Raw genomic sequence first — 20,195 nt, 5'->3', positions numbered from 1 at the left:
ATTTTAATTTCTACTATATGTACCTGAACCCAAGACTAGGTTTTTTCCAAGTTGTTTGATATTAGAAATTGGGAGGTCATCTTAAATTCAGATGACCTTTTTGAGTAAACGTGGGTATAACCTGTATCTATCCTCTACTTTTTAAAGGGGCTTGTCTTACATTCAAAGTCATCTTCAATTTGGGTACAGTATTTCAGCCCCCTTGTGACTCCAGAATCTGAGTCCAAGAAGAGACTCTGTGAGTTAGTATGCAGTTTGCCAATTCCCAGTCAAAGTTCTAATTCAAGGAGAGATTATTTTTCTGACACCATCAACTTACCCTCAAGTTCTGCAATAAGGGGTCCGTGTGTTTTCTTCAGCACTGTGTGGAGGTGGTCCTTCCTTTTCCTGTCCCATCCCGGCACCAATTCATACAGCTGTTCCATTTTCTGCTGGTCAGAGCCCGTCAATATTACAGAACATCGATCTCGGAGCCGGCGCAATACGGCATCGGCACTGGAAACTCGATGAATCAGTTCCACTTGGTGCGTTTCGATGAAATGTTCCTCTAACAAGAAACATATAAAACTGCAGTGGCTGAGGTAGTAATAATTCATGGGATCTGGGGCTAGTCCCCAAAAGTGCTCTTTAGCCAGTTGCCCAACAATGTATTGGAAGCAAAACCAGAATGGTTGTGAGTGGGGATGGACAGACCTTGAGACAGATTCATTGCTGCAATGAGTCTATCTAGGGTGGAGACAGATGCAATATAAAAGGTTCAGGATGGAGCCCAGCTTGCTCCTAGCTTTGAAAATAAAACTGAAGACATGCCCACTAGTGAATTGAAAGCCCTTCCTACTCATACATCTGGTGGCCTGTCTTTTCTTAAAAACATATTTAACATCACTGAATGAACATTCACACATCTGTTCACATATTTATTAATAATTATAATTATTAATTATAAAGGTACATTCATGTGTACCTTATTTAAAAAGTATACATTTTAAAAGTTTTTTTTAAAGTTCTTTGAAATGTGAAACTGCTGAGGGGATTGGGGAAGATCTCTTCGTGACATCACAGGTGCCAGCCAATCAGTATTTTGCAAAGTCAGCTCCTGCTTCAAACTTGCTCAGCCTTTTAAAAAAACAAAAAAACCACAGCCTGACCCGGGAGCAGAAACGCTTGTTTGGACTGAAAGCCGTGAGAGCACTGCCAAAGAGCTCTCACTTCTCTAAAAAGTGACACATCCGTCTTCACTCCAAAGGTTGAGAAAACACATTAATACAAACTATAACTATATTCGGGGAATGGAACAAAGGCCAACACCCACAGCCAAAGGAAGCCAAGCACACATTTCAGAGTTTGTTGCTTCCTTCATAAGAACATCCTTCTCAGAGTTTATTCTCAACATTCTATAGACAACTGGGGAGACCAACAAAATAGTCTCACGCTTTTATTGAATTTGTATCCCTCCCTTCCTCTAAGCAGCCCAGACTAATATATATGGACCCCCCACCCCCATTTCAGTCTCACAGCAATCATATGAAAGATCTGGCTGCCAATTTCCAGGTCCAATTCAAGGTGCTGGTTTTGACCTTTAAAGCCCTTGTTTGGGCCCTGGATACCCGAGGGACTCACTGTTCCCAAAGGTTGCTGCCCACTTGATGAGGTTACCTGGGGATGGGGGCTCGGCTCCATGTACCAACACTGGGAGAGGCTCAGCTGTTGTACACACAGGACAGGACCTTCTCAGCTGTTGCCCCCAGACCCTGGAATGCTCTCCTGGTGGGCCATCGGCTCCTCTGTCTCCACCACAGTTTTTAGAAAGCGTGTGACCCAGGCTTTTATACGATTGTTCCTATTGCTGCTGCTTTGTATCTTTTATGGTTATATTGTGCTTGTTGTGCAACCTTTTAATCAGATCTGTATTTTTATATTTTAGCTGATATTTTAATTGTGTAATGTTGTATTCTTGTTTTAAGTTTTGTGTGAACCACGTTGAGGTTGTTTTAAGGCAGTACAGAGATAGATAGATAGATAGATAGATAGATAGATAGATAGATAGATAGATAGATAGATAGATCTTTGCTCAGCCAGGAAGCTCACTGGATGAGCCTAGCTGAAGCAATTTTGGCCGAGTGACCAAAATTATTATTACATAAAGTAGGGGTGATCTCAAGCTTGAGTTCCCAGATGATGTTGGACTACAATTCCCATCACCGCCAGCCACAATGGACTCCAGCCATTGTGGCAACATCATGTGGGGACCCAAACTTGAGGATCTCTGAAGTAGGGTCTTGGGGAGGAACACAGACCCCCATGGTCCAAGTCCGCAGGTCTCCCCGAGCCCAACTTCTTTCTTGAGAAGGCTCTTCTGTCATAAGGAGTTTATCAGAGAACAGCCAATCCTGTGACAACACCACGATAGCTGGGCCTCCCTTACTAAATGGAGGCAATAGTCATGCTGCTGTTTTGCCACAGCAACACATGACAAAAAATGGCTAGATGCGTACCATTTCTTCACCCAAGCTTTTTCAGCTTTTTAAAATTTGTAGGCATTAATTTTGTGGTTGATTTTAAATTGTTGAATTGTTTTAAATTTTTATGTGTGTTTTGTTTTATTTTTTATTATTATTATTTATTATTATTAATTCGATTTCTATACCACCCTTCCTATTATCTATTTATCTGTTAACTGCCCAGAGACGAAGGTTTGGGTGGTATATAAGTTTGATAAATAAATAAATAATAAAATAAATATTGCAGCCGTGCACAAAAGGACAGTTCTGAAGGGATTTGTAATAGGAGTGGGGGAGTTTTTCTACCATTTGCAGTTTCTAACCCAAATATTCCAGATAAGTATTCTTGTGCTAGAGCTGCAGAATACAAAATATGTAGCCTCTAGAGTGGGGATAGGCTAACTTGACCCTCCAACTGTTCAATTTATTGTGCCTGGGGATGATGGGAGTTGTAGTTCAACAGCTAGAGGGTCATTTGCCCATTCCTGCTCTAGAGAACTACATATAAATAGGATTTCGCCACTCTTCATTAAAGTCACAACAGGACACGCCAATGGGGCTTGTAGCCCTCAAGCTACAAACCAAAATTACAACAGCAATGAAGGTACTATCTGGAGAACAATTGTATTTTCCCCAGGTAATGAACACTGGTCAAAATCCTGACTAATGCTATGTCCATGAAGCAAGAGGATGCCCAGCTGCATGGTGGACAAACATTAGCATTCCCACTTAAGCACCACAGATGCTTGTGCATGGGGGAACATTTTCACCAACTTCCCTTTCCGCGGGAAGCACCGAGAGAAACCCAGAAACATGTCCCCGAGGGCTGCATGACCTTCAGTGATGTGTTTCTGTGTTGCAAAGAGCACCTCTGAGGCAAGGAGAGATCAGCTAAAACCGCCACCATGAGCAAGCTCCCACATTTCTGAAGTATAGGTGCTATTGCTGTGATCTTCCACTGCATGGAAGTAGCATTAGTGCAGATGTAGGTCAGTGGTTTGGAAGCAGGAATGAAGTTATATCCCACACCCAACATGGGAACTGTACCTAACTAGTGAAAGGACACAGTTCTGTGGCAAAGCAGATGATCCCAGAATCAATTTCTGGCATTTCCAGCTAAAGGTTTAGCAGATAGTTCAGCAGCAAAAACCTTGTATTTGAGACCCTGGAAAGCCCCTGTCTGTCAAAGCAAACTATCCTGGTCTGAGAAAACCTCTCAAGAGATGCTCTATAATCATGAACTCCTCCATAAATATCCGTAAGGCACAACAGGATAAGTTGCTTCTAGACTTACCCTCAAGCATTTCAATGACGTCTCTATTTGTTTCTGCCAGCACTCGATAGAGTTGGTCTTTTTGCGGCCTCTTCCACGTGTGTTCTATCTGGAACAGGCCTTGCATTTTCATCTTCTCAGTGGTACAGTTCACCAGAGTTTGATATTGCTTCTCATCTAGCAGAAGACCATGAAGCTTCCTCAAGGGGATGTCTTTCAAGTTCTCAGTCAGCTCCTCCCGATGCCTATCCAGAAAATGTCCCTCTGGGAACAGGAATGTGTGACAATCATATTCACAGGTTACTGTAGGAAATGGCCCCCAAGGGCATAGCTACAACTAAATGGGGGGCAGAGGGGAGAGAAGTGTCCCCAGGTACCCCGAGGGGGGAGCCCACTGACTGGATGATGACTTGCTTTCCCCCCTCCCCCCTTCACCCTCTCTGAAGAAGAAAGCAGGGATCAGAGGGCTTGCTTCCTGAAACAAGAATTCCCAGATGATTTTGATTACAGCCACTATTCCCTCCAACAGGGATTTCCAGATGTTGTTCACTACAACTCCCAGCATCCCCAGCTGCAACGGCCTTTGGCTGGGGGTTATGGGAGTTGTAGTCAACATCAACAGGGAATATCTTCATGTTTTGTCCCAGGGCCCACTCCAACCTTGCTATGCCCCTGATGGCTCCCACATGCCCCTCAACTCACGGCCATTAAAATGAGGGGCAGGAGTGAGAAGATCCCTAGAAAAGAGGAGCCCACAAAAGGTCATCAAACTTTACATTAAAAATGAAATGAATACTTTCTGAAAAGCTGTAGATCTTTGTGTTAAGGCAGGATGCCTCTGAGTACCAGTTGCAGGGGAGTAACAGCAGGAGAGAGGGCATGCCCCTTTCAACTCTCGCCTGTGGCTTCCAGCGGCATCTGGTGGGCCACTGGGAGAAACAGGATGCTGGACTAGATGGGCTTCCTTGGGCCTGATCCAGCAGGGCTGTTCTTATGTTCGTAATAAAAATAATGGCTGGCATACAGACTCGCAAAGCACCAGGGCAGCAGTGTTGCATTCCAGACTAAGGAGAAATGGTTCCACTCCCTCCCTTCCACAGCTGCCTGAACCACCCAAAAATATGCTCCTGAGCTTGACAGCATTTCAGTAGTCTGTAGTGTATGTCAGCCAATATGTATTTATATATGTAGTGATGGGAAGGATTTGAGGGAGGACTTGGCCTCACTTAGAGCAACTGCTGGGAGGGTAGGCCTTTCCTGTTAAGCGGGGACTACACTCACAGTCTCACAGCCACTTTGTTCTTTCTCAAGAGTGCCCTGAGGAAGCAGCTGGCCAAGAAGCCGCTGGGGAAATGGGAGGTCACAACCTGAAGTCTGGAGACAGCAGGCAGATCCCTGCCTCTGAATAACAAGATAATGACAAGTTCAGTTAGATGAGATGGTCTGACTCAGTATACGGCAGTTTCCTATGTTCCTATGTGCGAGGGAAGTTATTTCCCTGTACTGTATTGCTTGAATCTGAGTTGCCTGGTTAATAAAAACTTCTCTCTCTTACAATCTGCTTGATTAAGAGACAGTTGTTCTTATTGGATACTCTTGTTTTTCTTTTGCTCTAATAATAAACCCTTGATGGTGACGTGTGCTACTCTTCATTTTGGGTCTGCCTTATCTACAAGCCACTGGAGAACTAGGAACGCTCAGCCCCTTCGAGGGAAAGTTTTGCCACTCCCCCACCAGGAATCTTATATGGAGAGTGGTTTGTCCCACATTAAAATAAAGTGGATGGTGGCAGCTAACCATGAATCCCTTACAGTCAAGGATTCACTCCAGTGAACTCCCCCTTCCTCCTCTGGCAGGAGCTTTGACAATATAGCATGTTGCTATATAGATTGCTTGTCACCTTAAGTGGCACAGTGGGGAAATGCTTGACTAGCAAGCAGAAGATAGCCAGTTTGAATCCCTGCTGGTACTATACTGGGCAGCAGCAATATAGGAAGATGCTGAAAGGCATCAACTCATACTGAGCAGGAGGAGGCAATGGCAAACCCCTCCTGAATTCTACCAAAGAAAACCACAGAGCTCTGTGGGCGCCAGGAGCCAAAACTGACCTGACAGCACACTTTACCTTTACCTTATATAGACTGCTTAAGCTGCTTCACATACGCAATCTCAGTAATCTCAATAGCCTGCAAAAGGGCAATATTATGCCCACATTACAGACAGGGACTGAGGCTGAGAGATAGTGGCTTGCCTAAAGCAAGGGGGCTCATAGCTCACGTCCTGATGCCTTGGCTCCTCAGATGTTGTTGGACTACAATTCACATCGCCCCCAGCCACAATGGCTGTTGGCCACTGGCTGGGGATCATGGGAGCTGTAGTCAACAACATCTGGAGACCCAAGGCTGGGAATTCCTGCATTATGCTATACCAGTCCTCTCTTACAACAGGATGGCAGCTGGTCTTGAAGTGAAAACCTTCTCTGCTGCAGCAGCAGGAGGGAAGACGATGATAGATGATGATGATGATGATGATGAGTTGAATCCAGGGCAGATCCCAGTCCCTCCCCACACCGCCATGCTTCCACTATGGCCGGTGACACAGCAGCATGAAATATCGTCATGTGAATGAATGCAGTTATTAGAATATCTATCCTGATTTCTCTGCTTTGGCTTTTATCAGGGGTCAGGACCAAGGATGGGGACACCACCATTCAAGAGAGGATGCCTAAATCTCTCTTTTTGGTGTTTCCAAAAGGTGGCAGACATGTACTACACTTACCAACCACCTTATCAATACAGCCTAAAAAGGTACTCTCGGCATGGTAATGGGAGACTGAGGGTTTTTGAAAGGCTTCTGGACTGGTCCTGACAGGGACTGGAACAACTCCAGTGCTTGCTTCCCCTTCTGGGTCAGTTGTGGATGACCAGCCCTTGAATGTATGATCCCTTGGTTTATTTAGGGTGCATTATCTGCCATTTTATATCATTTGATCTTTTTAGAATTATTTTTTGTTGTTGTTAAGTACCCCAGTGATGGGACAGAAAAATGGGAGATATACTAAAGAACGGGAGGAGAACTGGTCTTATGGAAGCAAGCATGAATTGACCCCTTTGCTAAGCAGGGTCCTCCTGGGTGGATTGCATTTGAATGGGAGACTACATGTGTGAACACTATAAGATCCCCTTAAGAGATGGGGCTGCTGTGGGGTGATTATCTGCACAGTTGCATGCAGAAGGTTCCAAGTTCCCTCCCTGGCACCTCCAAGATAGGGCCAAGAGAGACTCCTGCCTACAACCTTGGAGAAGCTGCGGCACTGCCAGTCTGTGTAGACAATACTGAGCTAAATGGACCATCGGTCTGACTTGGTAGAAGGCAGCTTCCTATGTTCTAAAGAAGAAGAACTACAACAGGCTAAAATTAGAGCACCACCTTCACGTTCAACTTCAGTATATTCACCTGCAAGCTGCTCAATAAGCCGTCTGTTTGTTTTCATTAAGATACGCTTCATCTCATCTTTGTCTATAGTTATCCAGCTTGGCACCAGTTCATACAGTTTACGCATTTGCTGCTGATTGGGACCTTTCATTTCCCTTATTTGTTCACGAGTTATTATATTATTCCACTGCAGGTGAACGAAAATAATATCCACTCCAACAACACGTCGAATAAGCTCTTCCTGGTGCTTTTCAATGAAATGTTCCTCTGAGAAGAGATGATACAAAAGAAAGGCACTAGATCATAGAGACTGCATCCCATCCAGTTCTCTTGCACCATCCTGTATAAAGATATCAAGTCCCATGGAACCATTTTTGCTCATCAAGGCCACAAAGTGAAGCATTTTAAAGTCCCCTTTGTCCAGGCCTGCTCCACTTAGGCCCCCCAGCTGTTTTTGAACTACAACTCCCATAATCCCTAGCTACAGTGGCCAATAGCCAGGGATTGTGGGAATCGCAGGCTAACATCTGCAGGAGGGCCGAAGTTGAGCAGCCCTGCCTTAGTCAATGGCAAGGGTTCCCCATCTCGGGTCCTCCAATGTCATTGGACTACAACTCTCATCATCCCCAGCTAGAGCATTTGAGGCTCGGCGTGATGAGAACTGTAGTCCAACATCATCTGGGGACCTATGGTTGGCAACCCCTGATCAACAAGATCAGAAGTGCTTCTGCTTGGTTGGAGGTGTGTCCTTAAGATAAATCTGAAACAGAAGCCATTTTAAAAATCAGGTGGCTTCTCCAATTATAGTTTCAAGTTAAAGATAAACAGGAATTAGGCAAGATATAAATAAGGCAGGCATATATACACACACACAGGAAAGAAAAAACTGGGGGTAGATTATGCCTCACTCTCCAAAGAAAACAGCCAAGAAATTAAGAACTAGAATCAAAAGCAGATAATCTGTACCTATCTATATCTTCTATATCCATATATAATTCGCTAAGACATACCTGTTGCTAATCCCATGCGTGGCAGCTCTCGCAAGATTTCGCAAGTGAGGGGAGGGGGGAGAGGAAGGCAAGCAGCCACCGGCCAGCAAAAGGAAGCAGCAGCACTGGCCACCAGAAGAAAGCGCCGCCCAGCGAGAGGGAGCAGCAGCCAGGCCAGCTGGCCACCTGCCAAGAAGAAGTGGCGGCCACGGCTGAAGGGGTAGGGGAAAACAGGGGAAACTAGGGGCGCAGATGCTCTGTGCCAGGTCAGCTAGTAAAATATGGTTTGTGAAAAGGCAAGGTTCCAATGACAGCATTTGATGCCAGGGGAAATGCTTATAATTGTAAGTATGAGGAGGGACAGATGTAGATGTGCTCAGTTAATCCTTGGTTGAAATTGGAGTGGATTGTACCCCCAGGTTATTGTCTATGCATCTAATAATGGTTAGAGTCTTACAACAGCATGTTGGAAGTCTCTTTGGCCTCTAGTACCACAAGTACATAGTACTTTCAGTTAACATGAGAGCCAGAGTGGTGTAGTGGTTAGAGTGCTGGACTAGGACTGGGGAGATCTGAGTTCAAATCCCCATTCAGCCATGATACTTGCTGGGTGACTCTGGACCAGTCACTTCTCTCTTAGCCTAACCTACTTCACAGGGTTGTTGTGAGGAGAAACTTAAGTATGTAGTACACCACTCTGGACTCCTTGGAGGATGAGTGGGATATAAAGCATTAATAATAATAATTTTTAAAAACATGCAATGCAAAAGGGGTTATCCATACAATAAGGAGATGGTGCATGAAAGACCACAGGGCACTTAACCTTATTAAGGTTGATTCTAACCTGGAAGACAGAGTTGCAGAGCACTGAACACAAAGTTCTACTATTTTTTCCCTTCTCAAATGGCATATGATCCACCTCAGTTTTGACCAAGGGTTAATGTTCTTCTTATAATCCGAGCATATGAAATTATTAGATATCCCTTGTTCTGGACATGTCCTTGGACTGAGAAGCCCAATACATAGGACAATCGAGGAAGACAAGCATTTAATGGACATTTCACACATTATGTATCTCCTGTATGGAAGCATCACCTGCCATGCTCTTACACAGCTCTTGTTCATTTCACAGGATAGGGACATAAACACAAGGCCTTTTCCTAGGATTTTGACCTGCAGGTCAGATCTGTTTGTCTCTGCTTTGCAAAACATCCCACTTGGGGCAGCTGCCTTGCTTCATTGCTGGAACACCCTTACTTGGAAAGCACTTCCACAAGAAACAGCATAACTCCCACATACAGAGTACCATGATGTGATCATCATACATACATGTACATGCAGTAAAAATGCACACATGGTTAGTCATACAATTATCAAAACAATATTTTAAAATATTGTTTTAAGGTTTAAAATTCTTGTAATGTTTTAACTTTTTGTTGTCATTTATTTTAACCAATGTTTTACTTTGTCATTTATTTGCTTTAACTAATCTTTTAACTTTTTGTTTTTGTTGTAAACCGCCCAGAGACGTAAGTTTTGGGCGGTATAAAAATATGAAAAATAAATAATAAAATAAATAAACATGGACCTCCTGCTGTTTTTGTGTAGGAAATGCATCATATGTGAAGCAGGTTTAAGACAACAACATTTCAAAAGCTAAGCTGTGCTGTGGAGTAACATTCCCAGTGCAGTTCAGAAGGCAACTTTTCCACCACTCACCATCACTAGCAGAGGCCACAGGTTCTCCTTGTTCACTTGCACCTATGGGAGACAGAGTGGAGAATGACTGGGGAAGAGGAAACACAGTTTGGATATCAAAATGGAACACCATCTCAGAGCTCTGCCTAGACCTCAATTCTTTAAAGTACGTTTTTCTTGGATTCCCGCCCCCCTCTCCCACTGCTACTCATTAAAAACACATTGATCCAGCTGCAGTGAGGCTTGGTATCCAACATCTGTGCAATCAAGAGGTTTGGATTATTGCTGTCCATTTGTTAACCATGACATCATCATCACCTTTTCTAAAGACAGTTCGTCTTTTGCTGAATTATCACACTTCCCCCTCCAGAGCTCAAATGGCAGGTTTTGCTGCTGGGAAAATGGGGTCTCCACCACTCCCAGCTCACACCTACCTCTATTGCAAATTGGCAATGCCATATTTATTGTTGCTGGGCGAGTGTCACAGTAGCAGCCATTACATCTAGTGCCTGTGGCTGCACTTAGAGCAGATGATACAATCCCACCACCATCCCTGCGCCCTTCTGAGATCCTTTTCAAAGTGAAATTTAAGAAGTTTTCTCCAGCTGTGTTGTAAGACCATTAAAAACAAAAAGGCCGGTGTATGAATACCAGTAAGACTGCCCCCCCTCTCTCTCTGCAGCTATGTTCTGCCATCTGGTGAACTTGGCTTTCAGTGTGGCTATCTAACTGTTAGCAGACTGCACCCTCCAATATTGGTGCTCAGCTCCTCCTGCAACACGCAGCTCTTATAGTTGGGAAATGCCTCCTAGTGTCTAGCCTCAATGTCAGCAGGACAGCAGTTAGATGTCCAATTAGATGTCCAGTTGCAGTTATGCTCCTGCTCAATGCCACCAGCTAGCACAATGCCTTTGCACAAGCAGAACATTACTTGGATATCAGCCAGTGCTTCTGAAGCTATCCATTTACCCTCAAGGGCTGCAATTAGAGGCCCATTTGTTCGAATAAGTTCCCGATAAAGCCAGTCCTTCTTTCTTCTGTTCCAGCTCAGAGCCAGCTCAAGCAGCTTCTTTGTCTTCCTTGCGTCCGTTTCCTCAGCCATAATGTGGCAATATTCATCATGATTCAGGGCAAAGCCAAGTAGCTGGAACAATACAACATCTATCCCAGAGACTTGCCGAATCAGCTCTTGTTGGTGCCGTTCCACAAAATGCCGTCCTAGGAAGGATATTAGAAAACCTGCTGAAAGCTGTTCGTTCTTATTGGAAATGTATCCGTCCCACTGAATCGGAACTACAAACTCCAAGCTCAAAAGGGAGTCTCCAGGTTAGAGCATGACACAGCTTGTAGTACTGCTCTTAACCCTAGTCCCCTAATTCTCAGGGAAATATGCCCACTGCTGCCAGGTTGTACAACCCTTCTCTTTGAAAGCCACAAGGCAGGCATTCTCTTCCTTGGGTCCCCATGCTGGACTATAACTCCCATCATCCCCAGTCACAGATAAAGCTGGGGTGATGGGAACTGTAGCCCAACAATATCTGGCAACCCAAGTTTGAGAACCTCTGCTTTAAGGGCTAGTTTTGTTGTTTCTCTTTCAGAGCTGTGTGGAGCCTTCTAATGCATATGCCATTCTGTCTATGTCCTCCTCATCCCTAATGTCTAAAAGAAACACATATACGCATCGAAAGTGTTTTCTGTGCTTCCATACATATAGGGGGTCCATTTCTCAGCATTTCAGGCTGGAGAGAGAGAGAGAAGATGCAGCACCAAAAAGCTAAGATGGGGTGTGGGGGCGGCAGAATCCCCAAAGATGCTGAATACATACAGTGGGTATAGGAAATAATCACCCCCTTTGATAGACCTTAAATTCTGGTTCCCTTACATCCTGAAATGAAAACACAAAGAAAATTCCCTTCACCAGCTGTACCTATCCAATGCAACCTATAACATCCAACTGAAAAACATCACAATTACAGTCCAGAAAAAGTGTCAGAAATAAAAAACAAGAATTACTGAGATTGAAAAAGGATCCCCCCCCCATGTCAATATTTTGTTGAACCACCTTTTGCTTTAATAACAGCCTTGAGTCTGTTGGGATACTTCTCTATCAACCTTGCACATCTAGATGGAGCAATATTTGCCCACTCCTCCATACAGAACTGTTCAAGTTCAGTCACATTGGACGGGAGGTGTTGGTGGACTGCTATCTTCAAATTTCTCCACAGATTTTCTATGGGATTTAGGTCTGGGCTCTGACTGGGCCACATGAGGACGTTCACTTTTTTCTCCTTCAGTCACTGTGTGGTCAATTTTGCTGTGTGCTTCGGATCGTTGTCATGTTGAAAGGTGAATCTTCTGCCCATCCTCAACTGTCCGGCAGAGGATGGCAGGTTTTCTTCCAGAATCTGACGGTATTTTGCCCCATCCATTTTTCCTTCTACCCTAACGAGAGCCCCAGTCCCTGAGGCAGAGAAACACCCCCACAACAGGATGCTGCCACCTCCATGCTTCACTGTAGGTATGGTGTGTTGTGGATGGTGAGCTGCGTTGGATTTACGCCAGGTGTACTGTTTGGTGTTGAGGCCAAATAGTTCAATCTTGGTCTCATCTGACCATAAGACCTTTTTCCATTTGGCATCAGAATCTTCAAGGTGCCTTCTGGCAAAGCTCAAACGAGCTTTAATGTGGCCTTTCTTGAGAAGTGGCTTTCTCCTTGCAACCCTCCCGAACAAGCCACATCTGTGGAGCGCTCGTGAAATTGTTGTCACATGCACAGAACAACCACTCTTTGCCATGAAGTCCTTTAACTCCTTCTCCACTCTTTGCCATTGGCCTCTTGGTAGCCTCTCTTACCAGTTTCCTCCTTGCTCTTCCATCCAGTTTGGAGGGACGACCGGATCCAGGGAGGATAGCAGTCCAACACCTACCATCCAATGTGACCGAACTTGAACAGTTCTGTATGGAGGAGTGGGCAAATATTGCTCCGTCTAGATGTGCAAGGTTTATAGAGAAGTATCCCAACAGACTCAAGGCTGTTATTAAAGCAAAAGGTGGTTCAACAAAATATTGACATGGGGGGGGGGATCCTTTTTCAATCTCAGTAATTCTTGTTTTTTATTTCTGACACTTTTTCTGGACTGTAATTGTGATGTTTTTCAGTTGGATGTTATAGGTTGCATTGGATAGGTACAGCTGGTGAAGGGAATTTTCTTTGTGTTTTCATTTCAGGATGTAAGGGAACCAGAATTTAAGGTCTATCAAAGGGGGTGATTCTTTCCTATACCCACTGTATCAATTCTAACTTCAATTATTGCCCAACACATTTAAAGCTTAAAAGTGCTCTTCCTCAGACAATATTACATTATTATATGGTAATATCTTTCTCTGGGGATTGCATCCCGCCACAGGAAGAAATGTTGGTCACATTCCTCCTCTCCGAGGAAGAGCACTTTAAGCTCAAAGCACTCCAGACAAGGGAGGAATAAAGAACTGGTGTTTATTCAGCATCCTTGGGAATCCCTCCCCGCCACTTTTATCTTGGCTGGGCTGCTCAAAAGTACCAACTTTGGGTGGGGGGGAACGTAAGATACAATCCCTAGACACACAGACATTGGGATACCACAGGCCTACCTCCAATCTCTCTGAGGAGTTCTGCATTTGTTTCCATAATTATCTGGAGCAGCCGGTCCTTGTTCTCTCTGTCCCAGCTAGGCACCAGTTCATACAACAACTTCATTTTCTGCCTGTCTGTGCCTGCAGCCATGATTCGCTCATACTGATAAGGATCCAACTGAGACTTCAATGCACCCATGACATGCTGCACCTTAGAAACTCGGCGGATCAACTCTTCCTTGTGCTTTTCAACCAGATGTTCTGATGATGAGAAAGAAATCAAAAGATATGATTGCTAAACTGTGAAATATAAAACTGTTATGTGCTTGTGGGATAAGAGAGGGAAAGGGTCAATTTTTACATGAAGGGCATTTCCCTATGTCAATCAAGTGCAGGATGTTCAAAGCTTTCGTGCTAGTTCCAAGCACAATGCTACTCCCCATACACATCCAGCAGCAAGTTCCCATGCTGCTTCCTAGCACAACCTTGCGTGATTTTCACAGCGCCATCTGGTGGCCAGCTCATACATTTTGAAAAGATCCTGCCCTTTTTCATTTGTATGTTTGGGGCAACTGGGGAAAAGGGCAGGTTCTTCTCAGAATACAAGAGCCTGCCCCCAGATCATGCTGTGAAAATTGCATAAGGTCCCTGCTCAGTGTGTGTACACATAAAGAGTAAGCACCATCTGGAAAAAACCTTAGGGTCATACATGATCATCATCAAAACATGCCATCTTACCAGAACTCAAACCCACCATAGGCCCTGAAGGATATTTGCCACCAAAACTCTGGCCAAAGGAGGGGAAACCAGCAAAAAATCCCATTGAACCACAATACAGAGCAAGTCACAGGATACGTATAAATGCTTCCAGGTCAGGCTTGCTCTCAGGACTGAGCCATGCATCTAACTTGGCAGGAACCCGATCTGACACTTACTTCCGGTTTTAAGAGGTGGGGAAGAGAAGGGACAGAAGTCAAATATCCAGTTTGATTGATGGTGTTGTGAGAAAACATTGCCCCCAAATTATTTCCTTGTCACCCCAGCACCATATTTGCACCCAGGAAAACCAGCCATAGAGCCTTGCACGGCCTTCCGTTTCTTTACCCTCCAGCTCCAAAATAAGGCTTCTGTTTGTCATCTTCAGGGCCTCATAGAACTGATCCTTGCTCTGTCTGTCCCAGCTTGGCAAGAGCTCACACAGCTTCTTCATCTTCTGCCCTTCTGTGCTCTCAGCCTTGATGGCCTCATATTGTTCAGGATTTAAAACAGAATGGAGGAGCTGCTGCAGGATGTTGTCCACCCCAGAGACACGGTGGATCAGCTCGGTCTTATGTCTCTCCACAAAGTGTCCCCCTGAGGACGAAGGCATTATTTTATTTATTATTATTTATTTAAAATATTTCTGTACTGCCCAGAACTTGTGTCTCTGGGTGGTTTACAATTAAAATAATTTAAAAGATTAAACCAATTAACAATTAAAATCATTCAAAACCCAGTATTGAAATTATTTAAAGCCATACATCTAATTAAAAGCCTGGGTGAATAAATGTGTCTTCAGTGCCTTTTTAAAAGTTGCCAGAGATGGGGAGGCTCTTATTTCATCAATTTTATTACAGCCATTGGCCAGCAGAAATAGAAACAACAAACATATTCAATACAACAATATTAAAACACAATAAAACAAAATACAGTCATTCATAAAAAATTAGTTTAAAAAGCATAAACAGCTCCCACAGTTAAGCACTTAATTGAGGCCTTAACCTAATGGCAATATTAAAAAAATTTGCTACAATTTTTGTAATCTCAGAGCTTACATTTCAACAGGGAGCGCATTCCAAAGTCCAGGGGCTGCAACGGAGAAGGCCCGTTCTCGGTTAGCCGCCAGATTTGTTGGTGGCAGCCGCAGGTGAATGTTTCCAGATGATCTTAGCAGGCAGTGGGGCTCATGGCGAAGACGACACTCTCTTAAATACCCAGGGCCTAAGCTATTTAGTGCTTTATAGGTAATGACCAACACCTTGTATTTTGCCTGGAAACGTATCGGTAGCCAGTGCAATTCCTTCAACACAAGAGTAATATGGTCTCTCCTAGATGACCCAGAGACCAACCTGGCTGCTGCATTCTGAACCAACTGAAGTTTCCAGACTACATACAAAGGCAGCCCCACATAGAGCACATTGCAGTAATCCAGTCTAGAGGTTACCAGCAGATGTACAACCATTTTGAGGTCGTTAATCTCAAGAAACAGACGCAGCTGGCGTATCAGCCGAAGATGACAAAAAGCACCTCTGGCCACCGCCTCAATCTAGGACACCAGGGAGAGATTCGGATCCAGAAGCACTCCCAGACTGCATAACTGTTCCTTCCGGGGGAGTGTGACCCCATCCAGAACCGGCAGATCAAAGTCATCTCCAGAGTTTCAACCCCACACAATAAGTACCTCCATCTTATCTGGATTCAGTCTCAGTTTGTTATTCCTCATCCAGCCCATTACTGCCTTCAGGCAGGCATTTAGGGAGGTTATGTCTTCTCCTGATGATGTTGACATGGAGAAATAGATTTGGGCATCATCAGCATATTGATAACACCCTGCACCAAATCCACTGATGATCTCTCCCAGAGGTTTCATGTAGATGTTAAACAACATCGGAGACAATAAGGAGCCCTGAGGGACATCGTACGAAAGTTCAGATTTTGAAGAACAGTCTCCAAGAGACACCATCTGGAATCTGCCCAGATGGAGCAGAACCATTGCAAAACAGTGCCTCCCACCCCCAATCCCCTCAGATGTTCCAGAAGGATACTATGGTTAATAGTATTGAAAGCCACCGAGAGATCCAAAAGGACCAACAGAGTCACACTTCCTCTGTCAAATCCCAATTGGAGATCATCCATCAAGCCGACCAAGGCGGTCTTCACCCCATAGCCTGCTCGAAAACCAGTTTGAAATGGGTCTAGATAATCAGTTTCCTCCAAGACCACCTGGAGCTGGGAGGCTACTACCTTCTCAATCACCTTGCCCAGCCATGGAAGGTTGGAGAAAGGCCTGTAAGTTGCTTAACTCTGAGGGATCCAAGGCAGGCTTCTTCAGAAGCAGTCTAATGATTTCCTCTTTAAGACAAAGAGGCATCCTGCCCTCTCTCAGAGAAGCATTTATAATCTCTATCAGGCCCTCTACAACAGCCTCCCTGCCAGATAGTATAAGCCATGTCGGGCAAGGATCAAGAGGATAGGTGGTAGGCCGCATCATTCAAAGCAACTTGTCCACATTCTTAGGAATCACGTACTGAAACTGATCCAAGGTCATCACATTAGAGGAGCTGCTAGACATCTTGGCATCAGACTCTATTACAATTGTGGAGTTTGAATCGAAGTCGGCCCGAATACGAGAGATTTTGTCCACAAACAACTCATTAAAAACGTCACAGTGAGAAATTGTTGGTTTAAACAGGCCTGCTCAACTTTGGCCCCCCATCTGTTTTTGGACTACAGCTCCCATAATCCCCAGCCATAGTGGCCAATAGCCAGGAATTATGGGAGTTGGGGGCCAACATCTGCAGGAGGGCCAAAGCTGAGGAGGCCTGGTTTTGAAGAAAAGGTTAGTGAGTAATAGATGTGTGTTTGTATTCCTCTTGCATAAAGGCCGGACTATATCAGTCACATACTAGGCCAGATCAGAGAACATACAGAACCTCACTTAAAGCCAGGCTGTACCTATTGATTAAAAATGAGTGAGCTAAAACCTTTATTTCATTGCATCGCTTTTAACAAAGATGGATTTCACATTAGCAGATTGGGTTACCATTCAGTTCTGCAATAAGGAGTCCATTTGTCTCCTCCAGGGCCCGGTAGAGACCATCTTTGCAGAGTTTGTTCCAGCTCGGCACCAACTCATACAGCTTCTGCATTCGCAAGGCATCTGTGGGCTCAGACATGATATCTTCATATTGGCCATCGTCCAATACAACACCAACCAGTCTGTTCAAGACCTCGGGTACTTTGGAAACACGTTGTATCAGTTCATCCTGGTTTTGCTCCACAAAGTGCTTTTCTATAAAGGGAGAAGTGAGAATTACTCAATCTTTGTTCTCTGTCAGGAATGGGAAATGCTTTCATCATCTTCTCCCAGAAACATTTCTGCAAAATGAATCTGCAATTTCTCCAAGCTGCTCAGTTTCCCGTGGTCTCTCACCCAGACATTGATCAGACCCAGGTCTGCTAAAATGCTACATATTGGACAGACTTTCATGCCATAAGAAAGCAGTGAGGCAGTAAGACACACACACACACACACACACACACACGTGCCTACTGCTTTACCAAGAAAAGGGAAAAGGGAGAAGGGTTTGCACAAGAGGAAGAATGGCATTTGGCACCCTGCCTCAAGTGCACAGAGGTCTTGAGCCCCCAAGAACTGCAAGAGACCTAGCATATGCCCACCCCCTCTCTAGCAACTGCTACCCAAGATAGGATCACAGCCTTATTCCTTCCACTTCCCCCAAATCCATTGATCTTGACTAAAATTTAAGAAGGTCTGAAAGAACACTACTGCTTTTTTCATGATATATAGTTTTGGGACCATTTTTTCCATCTGCACATGTGTGTGTGTGTGTATAAAACATTTTACATTTTTTATCCCACTCTTCCTCCAAGGAGCCTAAGTACTACATACTTAGGTTTCTCCTCACAACAACCCTGTGAAGTAGGTTAGGCTGAGAGAGAAGTTACTGGCCCAGAGTCACCCAGCAAGTATCATGGCTGAATGGGGATTTGAACTCAGGTCTCCCGGGTCCTAGTCCAGCACTCTAACCACTACACTACACTACACCACACTGGCGCGCTCTCTCTCTCTCTGTCTCAGGAGTGTAACTACTATTAGGCAAGGGGAGGCAGCTCCCTGGGGGCCCCCACGCCTCGAGGGGCCCCCCAGAGACAAGTCACATGTCTATATATTGTGAAGTGTGTGTGTGTGTGTGTGTGTGTGTGTGTGTGTATCAGTGAGGGGCCCATTTTAAAATGTTGTCTCTGGGCCCACTCCAGCCTTGTTATGTCCCTGCACACACTCTCTCTCTCTCTCTATGTATGTATGTATGTATGTATGTATGTATGTATGTATGTATGTATGTATATTGAAGTGAGTAAAGGCTAGAGTTATATAGTCAGATTTGTCTCCAAAGTTTCAGGCAGGAGTCCTTCCCAGTCTAATCTGGAGCCTCCGTAATGTAAAGTAAAACAATGCAAAGAAAACAGGATGCAGACGTGGGAGCTCAGGAAAGGCACATTAGGAATAAATCCCCAGGAGTTGAACTATGTAGAGAGCAAGCAGCGAATATGTCAGGTTAAACTGCAAAGAATTCTCATTTATTTACTGACTTCTCTGGCAGTTTATTTTCAATAAAGGCTGGAACTGAAACTAGGGGAGACTTCCAGAGGTTATCCTCACTGAAACCAGATGCACAAGAAATCGGATGAGGTCACCAAATAACACGAAAGGGTTAAAACAGCCCCCCAATCAGAACAGGCACAAAAGGCCGGTACCCGGAACAAAGCTGAGGCATGCCACTTGCAGCTTCTCTGTCCCGGCTCTCATCTCTTACCAGCTCTCTGAGAGTCCACGAGGTCCTTCGCCAGGGTGTCCAGCGTGATCATCTTAAGTGCCTCCACGGCGACCTCCACCCCACGGTCCACCCCATAACAAGAGATGAGGTGATGAGCGAGCTCCTTGCGAGTTGCATTTCGGAATTCCTCCCAGGGGGTGCGCTCAGAGCTTTCCCTCCGGCAGACGACATCCAGCTGGTCCTTGAGCAACCTGAATTCAATCTCTCTCAGCTTTTCCAGTGTCCTCAGCAAACAAGCTTTTGCCGCGGCTTCCATTTCTGCTCGACGACCAAGCCAACCATCACGTTTAGCAAGACAGGGGTGAGAAAACCACCGCTCTGCTGCATCTCACTGGCAAAAGGCAACCACATTTCCCCCGCTCGCACGCAACTGGGCGTCGGCTGTCTTCTGCTCGACTCTGCTAACCACTTCCCGGTTGTGTGTGCTTTGCGTGTTGGAGAGCTTGAAGGGGAGGTTTCTCGATCTGCTGCAGCTGGCTGAAGCAGAAGTGCACAGGGGAAGAGAGCACTGTTAATATTGTCTGGAGACGTGCAGTTAAAGTTCCAAATAAAATAGTTTATTTAGGAAATCCATCCATCATATAGATTAAGCCTGCATGCTTAGATGCTGGGCGGGGTCAGGTGAGAAAATGAAACCTGAGACCATCAGCCTAGGGGAAGCGGGCAGAGGAGAAAAAGGTAACCGCCCGAGAGGGACTGCATTTACTGGCTAGCTCTACCCCTGAAGATGCCCCTAGTGGTCAATCAGGTTGCTGGTGCTAAGAGTGATGACCTCAGGAGCTGCATCACCAACACTGAGGATGTTTGTTTAGCACTAACATGTTTGATAAAGGTGAGTGGAGGTCAATGTCCTGATTGTTTTTCCCCTGGGATTGCACTTCTATGAAGCTCCATAAAGGCTCTCTAGCGCATTCCTTGCCCCTCTGCTGAAAATGCCCAGACATGCTTCATTCCATCCATGTTTCTAATACACTATGTAGCCAGCGTGGTGTAGTGGTTAGAGTGCTGGACTAGGACTGGGAAGATACGAGTTCAAATCCCCTTTCAGCCATGAGACTTGCTGGGTGAC

At 45.0% G+C, this 20,195-nt stretch overlaps 1 protein-coding gene across 1 annotated transcript in view; it reads right to left on the bottom strand.

Annotated features, from left to right (window-relative positions):
• LOC128330664 (uncharacterized) overlaps positions 1 to 19,645 on the bottom strand; it is a 43,082-nt gene extending 23,437 nt beyond the window's left edge. Inside the window, 9 exon segments of the mRNA XM_053263831.1 lie at positions 320 to 547; positions 3,796 to 4,038; positions 7,231 to 7,476; positions 9,918 to 9,959; positions 10,866 to 11,114; positions 13,527 to 13,769; positions 14,613 to 14,861; positions 17,311 to 17,559; positions 19,106 to 19,645. Of these exon segments, the coding sequence (XP_053119806.1) occupies positions 320 to 547; positions 3,796 to 4,038; positions 7,231 to 7,476; positions 9,918 to 9,959; positions 10,866 to 11,114; positions 13,527 to 13,769; positions 14,613 to 14,861; positions 17,311 to 17,559; positions 19,106 to 19,382 (2,026 nt within the window). The 5' untranslated portion in view covers positions 19,383 to 19,645.
• Positions 19,646 to 20,195: the final 550 nt, after the last annotated feature.

The sequence above is a fragment of the Hemicordylus capensis genome, chromosome 6, assembly GCF_027244095.1.
Source record: "Hemicordylus capensis ecotype Gifberg chromosome 6, rHemCap1.1.pri, whole genome shotgun sequence".
Classification (NCBI taxonomy): domain Eukaryota; kingdom Metazoa; phylum Chordata; class Lepidosauria; order Squamata; family Cordylidae; genus Hemicordylus; species Hemicordylus capensis.
This window is presented reverse-complemented; position numbering and strand designations above follow the sequence as displayed.